The 16,173-nt window shown below is 33.3% G+C and overlaps 1 protein-coding gene across 1 annotated transcript in view; it reads right to left on the bottom strand.

Annotated features, from left to right (window-relative positions):
- Nucleotides 1-8,570, bottom strand: part of LOC115437388 (uncharacterized) — a 9,196-nt gene extending 626 nt beyond the window's left edge. Inside the window, exons 1-3 of the mRNA XM_030160616.1 lie at nucleotides 8,373-8,570; nucleotides 4,062-4,246; nucleotides 1,568-1,750 (exon numbers count right to left, since the gene is read on the bottom strand). Of these exons, the coding sequence (XP_030016476.1) occupies nucleotides 1,568-1,750; nucleotides 4,062-4,246; nucleotides 8,373-8,570 (566 nt within the window). The remainder of the gene's footprint in view (nucleotides 1-1,567; nucleotides 1,751-4,061; nucleotides 4,247-8,372) is intronic.
- Between the last annotated feature and the right edge of the window lie 7,603 nt (nucleotides 8,571-16,173).

Here is a 16,173-nt window from a genome sequence, read left to right as displayed (position 1 = left end):
ATGGTCTGAATGTCAGTGTTTGGATGATGAATCATTGTCCACTGGGTTGGCTGATATGGAACTAAACACAAAATATAAAAATATAATATACAGATAAAATATACATAAAATATATATACGAGACCAGCTGTAGAATAGTTGTCTACTGTAGTAACCATTGTGCATAAAAGGGTTAATATGTGGGCCTGCATAACCTACAGTGGATAAAATATGTGTCCATTCATACGTCCCCAATAATGACAGCTAAATACTCACAAATAGATTTGGATTAACCCATAAAGATCCAGTGCTACTTCTATGGAAGTTCTACAATAGTTTTTTCTCTACATTTAACTTTTCTTAAGTGATTCATCATCATTTATTAAAATATATCCTCTTTATTTTGTGTTTTTACAGTAAAAACCTGGTATTTTCCTATATTTAATTCACTTATCATGTTTAGATGTCCATAAAAGATGAGATTAAAGTTGAGGGTTATTATATCAGAAACAGAGAAAACTGAAGAAAAAGTGACCTTTTTCTGCAAAATATATCATTAACTGAACATAAACCCAGTGTGTCCATCCACTGTCATTGATCCAACTCCATGGGTTTTACTGGTGAATTAATGTTGTAGGAGGAGACGATGTTTCCACGGTAACTACGGAGCTTCTGAACGTCCAAATGGGTCATAACTGATGACCATGAAAAGATGAAGAACTGTATTTTACACCAATTATTTCCATGTATTGATAGGATTAGTGGATCAGCAGGTGTTAAACAGTTTAGATCAGTAGATGGTTTTGGCGGCGGCTGTTTGGGTCTTTATGGGTTAAATTATTTTCAGCTCAGTTGAGTTCAGTGTTTATTAACGCTCCACATGACATGACAAACTGCAATTATGAGTTGATATTAGAATGAATATATACACTAAATACAGTAAAGCCACAACAAATAAAACAGTAAACGACACAAGTACTTCTACAAGTATTATAGCAGTGTTTTTCAACCTTGGGTTTGGGACCCCACGTGGGGTCACCTGGAATTCAAATGGGGTCGCCTGAAATTTCTAGTAAGCGATAAAAAATTAAATTAAAAAAAATTTACTTTAAATAGCTTAAATGTTACCTAAAATTAGTGTTTATTTGCAATATATTATAGTAAACTATTACATAATCAACAACAAATGAATTTTAGCAAATAAAATGTCTCCATTCTGAATGTCTGGGGTCGCCTGAAATTTCTAATAATTGATTAAAAAAATAATAATAAAAATAAAACTTACTGATAAAAATTTACATTATATAATCAAAATGTTGTCTAAAATTAACGTTTATTTGCAACATTGTATAGCAAACTTTTACATGATCAAAAACAAATTAATTTTAAACCAAAAAAAAAGGCTCCATTTTGAATGTTGGGGGTCGCCAGAAATTTGTGACATTAAAATGGGGTCACAACCAAAAAAGGTTGGAAACCACTGATATATAGTCTTGGTCAAAATGGTAAATACAAATACACGACTACTGTGTTTTGTACATTGCAGAATACTGTACACATATGTAGTTTCCTCCATGACCAGACTTACCTGAATGAAATGATGTCCATGACGTCTTCAGGCGTGTTGAGTGTGACTCTGAGGTCCTGTCCTTCCTGCAGCTGAACATTTCCATCCAGACTGGTGGAACTCCTCAGGTCTGACACCCACTCCACCGCAGCCTGACCCAAAGCCCCGTCAACCCCCATCCTGGCCCACAGCCCCACAAAGGCACTGAGAACATACCAGGGTAATACAGGTTAAAAACACTAGAAGAAAATGAATGACTAAATAAAAAACTACAAATGCAACACAGTTTGGAATATCATTGGTTAATTAGTGAACCCTGCCATGAGTCAAACAATGTAAAATGCTAATGGTATACATGGACGGTGTTTGGCTTTTTTTTGTGTTTTTTTTGCATGGATTCTTTCACTCTACATTTTTCTTCTGCAGTAAAATAAATAAAACAACTTAAACTAGACTGAACAATTAAAGAACAACAGAAACCAATCAAACAGTTTCTCTTATTGGACACATTTTCATCAATATGTTAAAAAAGCTCTGACTTCTTCACTAAGATAAGAACACTGACTACTAAGAACGACTATTTACCCTAAAAAACGTCCTCATGACTTTAACACTGTCCATTTGTGACAAAACTTTTACATCAATCATCCTATTCTTATTTAATGTCAAGTGTTGTAAATTATTTGACATACATTCTACTGTTCTCTGCTTCACTAAATCAATGCTTAACCTCACAATACCTGAAAAACTATCACTAAAACTTATGAGAACTGCATTAAATCATTTAATTCCTCAGAGAAAACAAATGCTTCTCACTTCATGGATGTTTGCTTTGTTGCACTGTTGCAATTTTTTTCTTTTAGTGGACTTATTTTATAATATCTTTTTTAAAAAAGGACTTCTTGGTTAAGATGAGAACACTGAGCATTAAGTAGCATCTATTTAACCTCAAAACGTCTCTGTGACTTCAGTATACTCAGCCTTTTTCATTTATAACAGCTTTCATGTCACACCTGCTCTCAGTTTAGCTAAAAAAAACTGCTCTCCTAAAGACCAGGACTGTTGTAAATCTAACCCATAAAGACCTGGTGCTACTGTCATGGTAGTTCTTAAATTAATTAATTAATACAATTTTTTCTCTACATTTAACATTTCTTAAGTGATTTGTCACAATTTACTATATTTTCCAGGTATTTTCCAATATTTAATGTACTGATCATGTAGATGTCCATAAAAGCTCAGATTAAAGTTGAAGGTTATCATATCACAAACAGAGAAAACTGCAGAAAAACTGACTTTTTTTGTAAAATATATCATTAACTGAATTTAGAACAAGCATGTCCATCTACTGTCACTGATCCAACTCCATGGGTTTTACTGGTGAATCAATGTTGTAGAAGATGACGGTGTTTCCATGGTAACTACAAAGCCTCTGCCTCTGAACGTCCAAATGGGTGGGTCTCGTGACCAATATTTATTATTTATTTTTTCTCTATATTTAACATTTCTTAAGTGATTTGTCACCATTGACTACAAAATAATCATCTATATTTTGCATTTTTTCAGTCAAAATCATGTATTTTCCCACATTTAATGTACTGATCATGTAGATGTTCATAAAAGCTCAGATTAAAGTTGAGGGTTATTACATCAGAAACAGAGAAAAGTAAAGAAAAGTGACTTATTCAACAAAATAAATTATTAATTGAACTTAAAAACAAGTGTCTCCATCCACTGTCATTGATCCAACTCCATGGGTTTTACTGCTGAATCAATGTTGTAGAAGATGACGGTGTTTGCATGGTAACTACGGAGCCTCTGAACGTCCAAATGGGTCATATCTGTCGTGGTAGTTCTTAAATAAATAAATAAATAAATAAATATTCTCTATATTTAATATTTCTTAAGTGATTTGTCACCATTTACTAAAATAATCATCCATATTTTGCATGTTTTCAGTCAAAATCATGTATTTTCCGATATTTAATGTACTGATCATGTAGATGTTCATAAAAGCTCAGATTAAAGTTGAAGGTTATTACATCAGAAACAGAGAAAACTGCAGAAAAACTGACTTTTTTAGTAAAATATATCATTAACTGAATTTAAAACAAGTGTGTCCATCCACTGTCATTGATCCAACTCCATGGGTTTTACTGGTGAATCAGTGTTGTAGAAGATGTCGGTGTTTCCATGGTAACTACGGAGCCTCTGAACGTCCAAATGGGTCATATCTGATGACCATGAAAAGATGAAGAACCGTATTTTACACTAATTATTGACATGTAATGATAGGATTGGTGGATCAACAGGTATTAAACAATTTAGATCTGTAGATGGTTTTGGACGCTGGTGGATGTTTGAGTTTTTATGGATTAAATATCATTTTACCATTCGCTGCTTCTGTAAATCAATACATGACTTGTAATACTCGACTAAATAAACTAAAATCAGTCATTTACTCGAAATAAAACCAAAACTATTGTGTGTATATTGTTGTGTAATTTGCATTTACTTGGGTTTGATGTATCCTGTCAGTGAGAAATGAGCCATGTCCCTGTAGTTTGCGTTGCCTTTTAGCTTCAGTGAAAGCAGGGAGGTCATGTTGATGCCCAGTTTGACGGGTAAACCGGACAGAGAAGGCAACAGCAGCTCTTCTGTCATTAACACAGCTCTGTGATTCAGCTGAACCTCCTGACCCTGAGGACGCAGAGGACGGAGAGAAAAGACAGCGAGGAAGAAAGTACGAGTGAAGGAGAAAATGAGTCAGACAAAGTATGGACTCTGCTGTGACTGCCTGTTTCACTGAGGGTTGAAAAAGTTCCACTGAAGTCTTTGTTACTATATATGTTAGAGCCATTTTTTGTGCTTCAGTTAAAAACTCATATTTATATTTATATTTCATGCATTATTAATAATTTATCTATTATATGAATGTGAGTAATAATAGTACAAGTTTTGATATCATTGTGTGATGCAGTCCTATTGGCTGCTAGGATTACACTGGTCAACAACAAATTTATTGTTTAAGGTTTTTGAGCTGATTTAGGATAATTTGGTGTGCTGAATCCAAAAATCACATTAATTTTGCTCAATCTGGTCAACTTTCTGAACTATGCTACATATTGGCTTTTTAACATTTTTGCTTACATTTATGGGCATTTTCACATCATACGATAAAATTCTTTCATATTTCTTGCAAAAACGAGTTCTGAAGATTTTACTTTTGCCAATTTATGATTAATGTCTTTTTTTAATATTACAGGTGAATGAAATGGCTTCAAATAGAAGATCTTGCAAAAATAAGCCTGATGTATTCTGCTACATCTGCGGTGAATACACCATTATTCCTAACAGGAATCCTGTTAGAAAATGATTTTTTTCTCTTAAAACCTATTTTGGGTGAGAACTATATAAAAAATCAACTGATAAAGTCACAAAAATGTAATCAATTTTGTGAGAAGATCAAATTTTTCAAAATCAAATTAGCAAAAAAACCTGACCTGATTGAGAAAAACAGATGTCATTTTTGGATTTAGCGGTGCAAAATGGTCCTAATTCAGTTGAAAAAACCTAGACAACTTGCAAAAAACATTTTTTTATAACCCAGTGTAATAAAAACGAAAGAAAGAGAAGTGGAACCGGAAGCCTGAAGCCTGGAGCATCACAGTCTTTCATTTCATTCATTTCATTTTATTCATTCATTCCAATCTAAATGATTGGAAAGGAGCAGGATGAAGAAAACTTATAATACCTGCTCCTTTCTTGAAACATCTGCTTACATCAGATACATTGCCATTACAGTTATTACAGTAAACAGTTTACATAATAGTCAATGCAAATAAAATAAATCCAACATCCATAAGTTGAATTATGTCATTTCATGCTTTTATAAAGCTTCTCTATTCTTTCCTTATACAAACTCTTAAACTGATAAATATTTGTACAGCTCTTCTCTTCCACTGCCAAATAATTCCACATTCTGACACCCACAAACAATACACATTTTCTTCACATTAGTCCGAACCCTTTGCTGTTTAAAATTAAACCTCCTTCTATGCTCTTCATCCTGTGACCAAAACAAATTATCTCTGCAAATTTGCAGCAAAAGTCCATTTCTCGCTCTAAACACAATCAGTAATGTCCTTAATTCAGCCAATTCTTTAAACTTAAACAATCCTTATTTAATAAATAACTCATTTGTATGTCCCCTGAAATTATCATTATACATAATTCTGATTGCTCTTTTCTGTAATAGACTGTTTTGACTGTCATGAAATTTAATTTAGAAATTCATCTTTTTTTTGTTTGTATCAATCTACGTTTTAAGTAAAGACCCCAAACAGAAAAGTTGGATTCCAGAGCCTTTGTTTACTGATACGTGTCGCGTACCGAAGAACTCCGAGGTTCATGGCTAGTGAGTTATACGCCTCACTCACAATATAAAAGTAGAAGTATCTGCACTTTTTTTGCACTATTTTTCTGACTAATTACAGTTTAACACAAACATCTGCACTTTATAATCCTTAGATTTCCAGTCTTCCTCCCACCAACAGCCAAATATCTCTAAGTCAGGGGTTTTAAACATTCAGTCCGTGGTCCAAAACCGGCCTGCTAAAGGGTCACATGCAAAAATAACACTGAAGATATTAACAGTCAACGGGTGTAAAACTCATTTTAGTTCAGGGGCCAATACAGTCCAATTTGATCTCAAGTGGGTCAGACCAATAAAATACTATCATAATAACCTGTAAATAATGACAACGCCAAATGTTTCTCTTTGCTTTAGAGCAAGGGTGTCACACATGCGTCCCAGGGTCCAAATGCGTCCCCCCAAAGGTTCCTGGGATGAATTTGCAAAAAGTATAAATTCCACAGTCCAGGCTGTGGAACTCATTTTAGTGTCGGTTCCACATCCAGACCAATCTGATCTACAGTCAAATAATAACAGTAGAAGAACCCACACAAAAGAATGACTGCAGATTTACTACTGGGAAAAAAAAAATATTACATTATGTCTGTAAATAATGACAACTACAAATGTTTGTCTTTGTTTTAGTGCAAAAAATAACATTAAATTATGAAAATATTTCCATTTCCAAACTCTCCTGTACCAATAAAATGTGAATAACCTGAACAAATGTGACCAACCTGAAATATCTGTATTAAATTCAGTCCAATTTGAACTCTTTTCTTCCTGTTCCTCAGTGTTTAGTGTCTTTGTAGATCTGATCCAGAATGCACATGGACAAATGAGAAGTTACTACTCAAAAATCACCCAAATTCACCCAAAAATGACCATAAAACCACCCAAAAATTACTCAAAAACCATCTAAAATCACCCAAAAAAACGCCTTAAAACCACATAAAAACCACCCAAAAAAATCACCCAAAAAACACCTAAAAATCACATAAAAATCATCCAAAAAACCCCACCTAAAAATCACACAAGAACCACATAAAAACCACAAAAACAACCTACAAATCACCCAAAAACCACATAAAAATAACCCCAAAACCACAAAAATCACCCAAAAAAACACCTAAAAATCACCTTAAAACCACCCAAAAAAATCACCCAAAAAACACCTAAAAACCACCCAAAAAATACCTAACATTAGGCCTATAAATAATGACAACTTCAAATTTTGGTGCAAAAAATAACATTATTATTATTCACATCTTTTGTTTGGATACTTTAAAAAAGTAAGCATTTTCATAATTTTATGGGGGTTTTTTTTTCACGAAAACACAGACATAAACTGTCAGTTGTCATTATTTCTCGGTTCTTCTCTTCTTATTTGACTGGTTCGGTCCACTGCAGATCAGATCAGACTGAATGTGGAACCCGAAAGAACAGGAGTTTGAGAACTCTGCTTAAGTGTAAAAAAAAAAAAAAAAAAAAAAAAAAGCAAAATTACAGGAAAATGTTTACATTTACAAACTATCCTTTCACAAAAAATGGGACTAACCTGAATAAATATGAACCTGAAATGTCTTAAGAGAAGTAGGTGCAACTTTAACATTATTTTGTTGATGTTTGTTCATTTTGTGACACTTGTCTATTTCTGTTCATTTTTTTCATGTTTCTCAAGTTGTTTTTGTACGTTTTATACTCATGTTTATTTTGTTCATATTTATATTTTTTGTTTCTTTCTTTCTTTCTTTTCATTCCTTTCATGTTTCTCAAATTTTAGGCCATTTTTGTCATTATTCGTGAATTATCATGTTATTATTTTACTGCTGCTGCCCACTTCAGATCATATTGGGCTGTGAAAAAAAAATGTGAACATGAATAAATATAAAAAGCATGAAATGTTTCAGAGAAATAAGTATAATTTTACCAGTATAATGCCTGTTACTAAACGTTTTGTGTCTTTTAGATCCGCTGTGATCTGTAAGTTATAATGAACATGTGTAAATGATAACCTGAGGCAGAATATTGTTAAAATTGCACTTGTTTTTCTTAAGGAATTTTAGGTTGTTTGTGTTATTCATAGTTTTTAAAAGGATATGTTATAGATGTAAATATTTCATAATATAATTTTATTTTTCCACTGTTATTATTTAGCTGGTCTGACCCCCTTGAGTTCATATTGGGCTGAATGCGGCACCTAAACTAATATGAGTTTGACGCCACTGCTCTAAGTGACCAAAACTACTGAAAGGAAAAACACCAAATTTGCTAAGTTAAAGTACATATAACAGTTCAATTATTTCAATTTTGGCTGTTTAAATAAGCATTTCTACTTAATTTCTACATAAAGTTAATCTAGAAGAAAGGATTACACAGTACTTCATATATGTACTTGAAATACTCCCGTACCTTCAGCAGTTTTACAGCCAGTTGGGCCATGCTCAGAGACAGCTGGTTGATGTCACTGTGGAGGTCTTCACAGGTAAAAGCACTGAGTTCATTCCCAAACACCTTCACACTGACCCAACACCTGGGACTGTTCTCCTCGGCCCGTCTCCTCCCAAACAACTGAACGAGACAAAGAAGTCGCCATCTGATCTTCACCATCACCTTCTCAGCACAGACGTATATGTGTTAACATTGTTTTCACTGGTTTCACACATTTTTTTGAAAGATTTCTCACAGACCTCACATAAAGAACCAAAACTCACCTGTGTGGAAAAGAAAACATGTTTTCACAGGTGAAATAAATGTATCTGTATGAAACTCTTCAGCAAATCAGTCTGCACACTGCAAAAATCTAAATCTGACTAAGTGTATTTTTCTCATTTCTAGTCCAAATATCTCATCACACTGAAGATAAGACATAACGATGGCCAAAATACAAAACCTCCTATCTGAAAAATCATTTTTTTCAGAGAACAAAAAAACGTGGATCCTGGAGGATTCTGTTGGTTTCTGTAAATTGGCTTCAGTCTGGTTTGAACCAACTCTATATGTAAAGTGTCATGAGAGAACTTTTGTTATGATTTGGTGCTATATGAATAAAATTTGATTGATTAATTAATGGTTTAGTTTTATTATAGTATGGCCTTTGTTGTTGTTGTCAGGTGACCTTCATGTCATAAGAAAGGGCAGGATTATCTCGCAGATCGACTGAAAATGTGGAGTCATCCTTGTTCTCACCATTTAATGTGAAAACTCAAAATCTAAAAATTTGCAGAGAGGAGGTTTTGTTTTTTGGCTATCGATAATCCTAAAGAGAAACTTTTCGGTGAGATATAAGAATTTTTAGACAATAGATCTTGAAAATCTTATTTCAAGAAATCTTACCAAGATAATTTTCACTTGTTCCATTGGCAGATTTTTTTTGCTTGAATTAAGCAAAAAAAATTGTGAATTAAGTCTTGAATTTTAAGTGTGATGAGATATTTTGACTAGAAATGAGAAAAACACATTTGGTAAAATATAGATTTTTGCAGTGCGTCTGCAGTAGTGGAAAAAAAATTCTTAGCCCACCCCTTGTTTTCTTCAGTTTCTTGTTCATTTTAATGCCTGGTCCAACTAAAGGTCCATTTGTTTGGACAATAATGAGAACAACAAAAAAAATCTCATAGTTTAATTTCAGAGATGATATCTATCCATTTAACATGTTTTCTTGATAAAAAACCAAAATCCCTTTAGTTCTTACATCAGTATCTGTGTCACTGTACTGATAAAAACAGCGCTTTTATTCATTCCATGTTTTCTTTTCTGTCTGTTTTAGTCACATGACACACAGGAGTTGTTTTTGATGACTTTTGATGGTTTAATCATTTTTGCAACAACTGTCTAAAAAAGGTCTGCATGTGTATTTTTCTTTTCTTTCTTACAAATATTTCCACCTGTATTTCCCTTTGTGAGCTTTTATATTCATGTAATTTTTATTTACAATATTTGACATAACTGAATTTATATAGAAACAAGATGAGAACAAGACACATATTTTTTGGTGAAGAAAGAATTCAGTACAAATATTTCACTATTATGAATAATATTTTGTGGTGATTTTTTTTTCTTTATATGTGACTTTTCCTAAGTGATTTCTGACCGTTTTATTAAACAATATTACCTGTGTGTGAAAAACAGCTGATATTTAAGTTACTGACTATGTAGATGTTCATTACTCAGTAAATCCAAAGGTTATTATATCAAACAGAGAAAACTAAAGAAAAGATGACTTTCAGCAAAAATATATTATTAACTGGACATAAAACAAGTGTCTACAACCACTGACATTTGTCAGACTACAGCAGTTTTACTGAAGATGACGGAGTTTCCATGTTCATTACGGAGCCTCTAAATCAAGGGTATCAAACATGCGGCCCCGGGGCCAGAACCGAAGGTTCCAGTCCGGCCCGCGGGATGAATTTGCAAAGAGCAAAATTACACTTAAGATAACAATTAAGATTGAACAATCAAGGAACTCATTTTAGTTCAGGTTCCACATACAGAACAATGTGATCTCAATTAAAATAACAGATTAATAGCCTAAAATAATGACTCCAAATGTTCTTAGTTTATTGTGAAAAACATAATTTACATTACACCTATAAATAATGACAACTCCATATTTTTCTCTTTGTTTTAGTGTAAAACTTACATTAAATGATGAAAATATTAACATTTACAAACTATCCTTTAACAATAAAATGTGAAAAACCTCACATTTTGAAAGTGACATTTTAACCTTCTTCTTCCTGTTCTTAAATATTCTGTGCCTCTGTAGATCCAGCCCATAATATGCATGTATGAATGATAAGTTCAGGTGTAACATTGTTAAAATTACACTCATTTTTCTCAAGAAATCTCTGTTTTTCAGGTTATTCACATCATTTTTGTTTGGATATTTTTTTTGTTTGTTTGGATAGTTTCTAAATGTGAATATTACCATAATTTCATTTTATTTGCACTAAAACAAAGAGAAAATTTGGAGTCGTCATTATTTACAGGTTATTATGCTACTGTTTTACTGGTCCGGCACACTGGAGATCAATTTGGGCTGAATGTGGCCCCTGAAAGAAAATGAGTTTGACACCCCTACTCTAAATGTCCACATGGGTCATAATTTATGCTGCTGGAAAGCTTTTTAAATTGCATTTTATCTGAATTATTTAACTGTATTGATAAGATTAGTGGTGGAAAAGTCAAGGGTATACACATTTATATCAGTAGCTCTTGGTGCTGGTGAATGTGTAGGTTGTTGAGGGTGAAATGGTGTCATAGAGGTGCAGAACAATTATGACTCTGAACTGATAGATTATAGTGTATTGTCAGAGTTTTCTTATTTGGTAATTTTACTTATGTTTATCACTATGTTCCAAGTACACTGACTTAGACTGAAAAGCCTAAAAGACAAATTATGGGCTTACTAGTATTTACTCCTTAACCTGAAAAACTTCCTAACACACACTTGACAGCACAAACCCATTCTGTTGATCCTGTTTCCATTTGACAAAGCTGTCATCATGTCAAATGTGCCCCATTATCAGCGCATCGTCCTAAAACAACAGGAGGGGTGACCAACAGCACTGGCAGATAACTCACCATCGCTGGCCTTGTTCAGATAATTGTTGGTGCTAGATAAACACATTTCTTTTTTTCTGTCTGTTTTTCTTCTCGTCCCCTTTGACTCTTGTTTGGATTCTCCATTAGACGGAGGTGTCTGCTGAGCGAAAATGTGCTTGAGGAGCGGTTCGGCATTTTCCACACGGAGGTCCACCTACGGTTGAGTCAGGAAAGAAATGTGACTTTTTTTAACTTTAACCTTTTCATGCACAGTGGTCACTCCAGTGGTCACTGCAGTGGTCAGTTCTTCTCCAGCTGTTCTCTTGTATTCATGGGTTTTATTGTTTTAGTTCCATATCAGCCAACACAGTGGACACTAATGCACCATCCCATAATACACTGATATTCAGACCATTACTGTAACTTTACTGTTCTTGATAAACCTGATCTGCACTAACGTGTTTGAGTGTAAATCAATTGCTAATTGCTATTGATTGATTTGATTTTTGATTGATTGATGTATTTATTTCAAATATGAATGTCAAACAGAAGAAAATAAATAAACAAAACACTTAAACATAAGACATATAATACATATTCAAAAAGGAGTGAGAGGAAGTACAACTTATAAACTCCACCCCTTCTCCTTATATAATTAATAACAATAATAACCTTCCTAGTCTAATCATATCTATACTATATACCATAATATGACTGATACTTATTATTATTAGACTGTAATTAACAGTTTTCTGGAAAAAAAAAAAGTGTTTTTTTGGGGGGGGGGGGTTTGCATATCCTCCTGAAACCCAGTAATGCATTTTGTCCTCTATAGGGGACAAAAGTTTGACAGCTTTACTTTAAAAATACTGTCCATTGCAAAGGACATTCCATTAAAAAAATCAATAAACAAATAAAATAATTTAAAAAATGAATCTGAAAAAACTGTTGCATTATTCAGTTTCCAATCAAGACAATTTTTAATGTAAAAAAGCTAAAATTGTCAATTTCCTGGGTCTCAGGAGGATTTTATCTCCATGAAATGAGTAATAACTAATATTAGACTATGATCAAATGTGAGAAAACAGTAGCAATTTAGCAATTAGCTGCATTAAAAATGTTTTTATTTCATAGTTTTCACACAGTATATCACTTTCTGATGATGATTTTTTAAATTAATGTTTCTTTGCTTCAAAACTTAAATGCATGGTGTCCAGTTGAATAGACATTTTTGTAACTTCCCAAAAAATAGGTTTATAAAAAAAATTAAAAAATCAGTTGCATTGTTTTTTTATGCCTAAAGAGGAATAAAAACACTCCAGAAAAAAGAATTGACTAAGGTTCTCATAATTCATGCATGAAAGGGTTAAGAAAAACTTAGAAATTTCCAATCCTAGAGGTCAAACATCCACCAGACTCACTTCCAGAAGGTTGTGCGCCCTTCCGTGAAAATACAGCGTCAGGTTGGCAGAAGCAGATCTCGGCAGAAATGATTTGGGGGAGAAAACTAAAGACGTTTCCACATTTATGATTCCGATGTCTGAAACAAGCAGAAAAAAACAAGACTGTTGGTTAATTGTTGGATACATACTGTAGTATTAAATGGAGCACTAAATATGACCATCTTTTGACTGAATTAGTACAATAACACAAAAGTGGGATGAAGTCACACAATTCAGACTGCCATTATAACATTATAACAATCTAAATCTGACTAAGTGTATTTTTCTCATTTCTAGTCCAAATATCTCATCACTTAAGATAAGACATAACGATGGCCAAAATACAAAACCTCCTATCTGAAAAAATCATTTTTTTCAGAGAACAAAAAAAACGTGGATCCTGGAGGATTCTGTTGGTTTCTGTAAATTGGCTTCAGTCTGGTTTGAACCAACTCTATATGTAAAGTGTCATGAGAGAACTTTTGTTATGATTTGGTGCTATATGAATAAAATTTGATTGATTAATTAATGGTTTAGTTTTATTATAGTATGGCCTTTGTTGTTGTTGTCAGGTGACCTTCATGTCATAAGAAAGGGCAGGATTATCTCGCAGATCGACTGAAAATGTGGAGTCATCCTTGTTCTCACCATTTAATGTGAAAACTCAAAATCTGAAAATTTGCAAAGAGGAGGTTTTGTTTTTTGGCTATCGATAATCACCTAAAGAGAAACTTTTCGGTGAGATATAAGAACTTATTTTTAGACAATAGATCTTGAAAATCTTATTTCAAGAAATCTTACCAAGATAATTTTCACTTGTTCCATTGGCAGATTTTTTTGCTTGAATTAAGCAAAAAAAATTGTGAATTAAGTCTTGAATTTTAAGTGTGATGAGTATTTTGACTAGAGATGAGAAAACACATTTGGTAAATATAGATTTTTGCAGTGCATCTGCAGTTGTGGAAAAAAAATTCTTAGCCCACCCCTTGTTTTCTTCAGTTTCTTGTTCATTTTAATGCCTGGTCCAACTAAAGGTCCATTTGTTTGGACAAATATAATGAGAACAACAAAAAAAATCTCATAGTTTAATTTCAGAGATGATATCTATCCATTTAACATGTTTTTTTGGATAAAAACCAAAATCCCTTTAGTTCTTACATCAGTATCTGTGTCACTGTACTGACAAAAACAGCGTTTATTCATTCCATGTTCTTTTCTGTCTGTTTTAGTCACATGACACACAGGAGTTGTTTTTGATGACTTTTGATGGTCTAATCATTTTTGCAACAATTGTATAAAAAAGGTCTGCATGTGTATTTTTCTTCTTTCTTACAAATATTTCCACCTGTATTTCCCTTTGCCATTATAACAGGCCGCCTAGGTGTCTTAATATTTTCTTTGCAATAAAAGTGTCAGAAAATGCCTTTATTGCCAATTCTTTTGCATCTTTGTTTTCAGGAAGAACTTAACTTTCAAAATCTGGCCATTAATTATTATATATAAATAATAAATACTTAAAACTGTGTTTAGTAAAAAGAAAAAAAACAGACTTGAAGTTTTTAGCATATGTATCATTAGAAACAACTGTAAATGTCCATAATGAAACTTTCTGAGATTACAAAACTAAACTTTCAACTATTTTACATCTGCTCTAACATGTTTTGGTCTTGAATATTCAGTATTCATATTATGGCTTCATATTTTGTGTTATTTCCAGGTGTTTTTTAGCCTCTGTGGAGGTCTCTGAAACAGTTACTTTCTACTTGTAATAGAGTCCCACACTGCTGCCGTAAGTGTTAAAAAGTGTCAAAAAGCTCAGGATCTCAGCTTTCTGATGTCATTTGAATTCTGTGGATAGAGTGAACGCTTCAGGAGTTTCAGTAATCTGAATACTGTAAAGGGCAAAATGCAGCACCAGAGAGACTGTTGTTGTTAAAGGGTTAAGTGTCGAATCTTAACCTTTAAGGCTCATGAGTGTTCTACATTTCAGTGGTGAAATTCAAGAAACTGTCTAAAAGCAAAGCAAGACAAAGCAAGTCATAGAAACGTCTAATTCTATATGAAAAACCATCAATTACAAGGTTCCCAAATGAACAAGAAATACATGTGGCCTTGAAATTAAAATAAAATGCTCCAAAGTGAAAACAGGGGTAACTGTTTCTGTGTTTCATATAAAAACTTGTTGCATCAAAGTTAAAATAAACTGAAAAGTGACCTAAAACTATTTTTACTGCAGTACTCATTAATTTTAGAGCATTATAATTTCCTCAAGTATTTATTTTATATTCATATTATTTTACTGAATATTTCACTACAGTTGTGTGACAGTTGCAGCCGAGCACTTTGGCCCAATAAATTTAATCAAAATGTTTTTTTGTGTCCAGGAGGAGACCTCGGGGAAGACCCAGGACACGTTGGAGAGACTATGTCTCTCGGCTGGCCTGGGAACGCCTCGGGGTCCCCCTGGAAGAGCTGGAGGAGGAGTCTGGGGAGAGGGAGGTCTGGGCGTCCCTGCTTAGACTGTTACCCCCGCGACCCGGCCCCAGATAAAATGGAAGATAATGGATGGATGGTTTTTTTGTGTTGCAGACAGTGTACAGTTTTAATTGATTGTTTCTTGGTAATATGAACTCTAAACAAACACAATTCTAAAACACACTTTCTTTGCTGTAGCCTAGATGCCACATATGACCAGAAACCCTTTCACAGTTAATACATTACAAGAAGAAAACAGGTTGCATTTTGGATTTTTATCAAGCAAGAACTGTCTTCACAGAAATAATCTCAATTTAGTGATGTAGGCATTTTCACGATTTTCATAAAGCAAAACTTTGATTAATTGAATTAATTGAACATATTGTCCAAACCTATTAACAGTGTTTAATCCTCTTGACAAATTGTTGATGGAGGATGAAGTTTTTCCTTTATGAGTTGAGTTTGAACTTTTAAAACCTTTTTGGATCCAATAGAAAATGAAAAAATCACAAAGTTTGAGTCTGTAATTATATTTTTTTTTTTTTTGTTCAGACAAGGTATAGTTTTTAGATGTTACCTGAGGAAGACTGGAGTCACAGTTGAAACTGTCAAAAAAACTATACCTTGTCTGAACAAAAGAAAAAAGAAAAGTATAATTACATTAACAGAAGACAAAATGAACATCATTAGCCTTAAGCTTGTGCATGCCTTATGATGATAATATACAAATTGCATTAGATTTGTCC

The sequence above is a fragment of the Sphaeramia orbicularis genome, chromosome 17 (genome assembly GCF_902148855.1).
Source record: "Sphaeramia orbicularis chromosome 17, fSphaOr1.1, whole genome shotgun sequence".
Classification (NCBI taxonomy): Eukaryota; Metazoa; Chordata; class Actinopteri; order Kurtiformes; family Apogonidae; genus Sphaeramia; species Sphaeramia orbicularis.
This window is presented reverse-complemented; position numbering and strand designations above follow the sequence as displayed.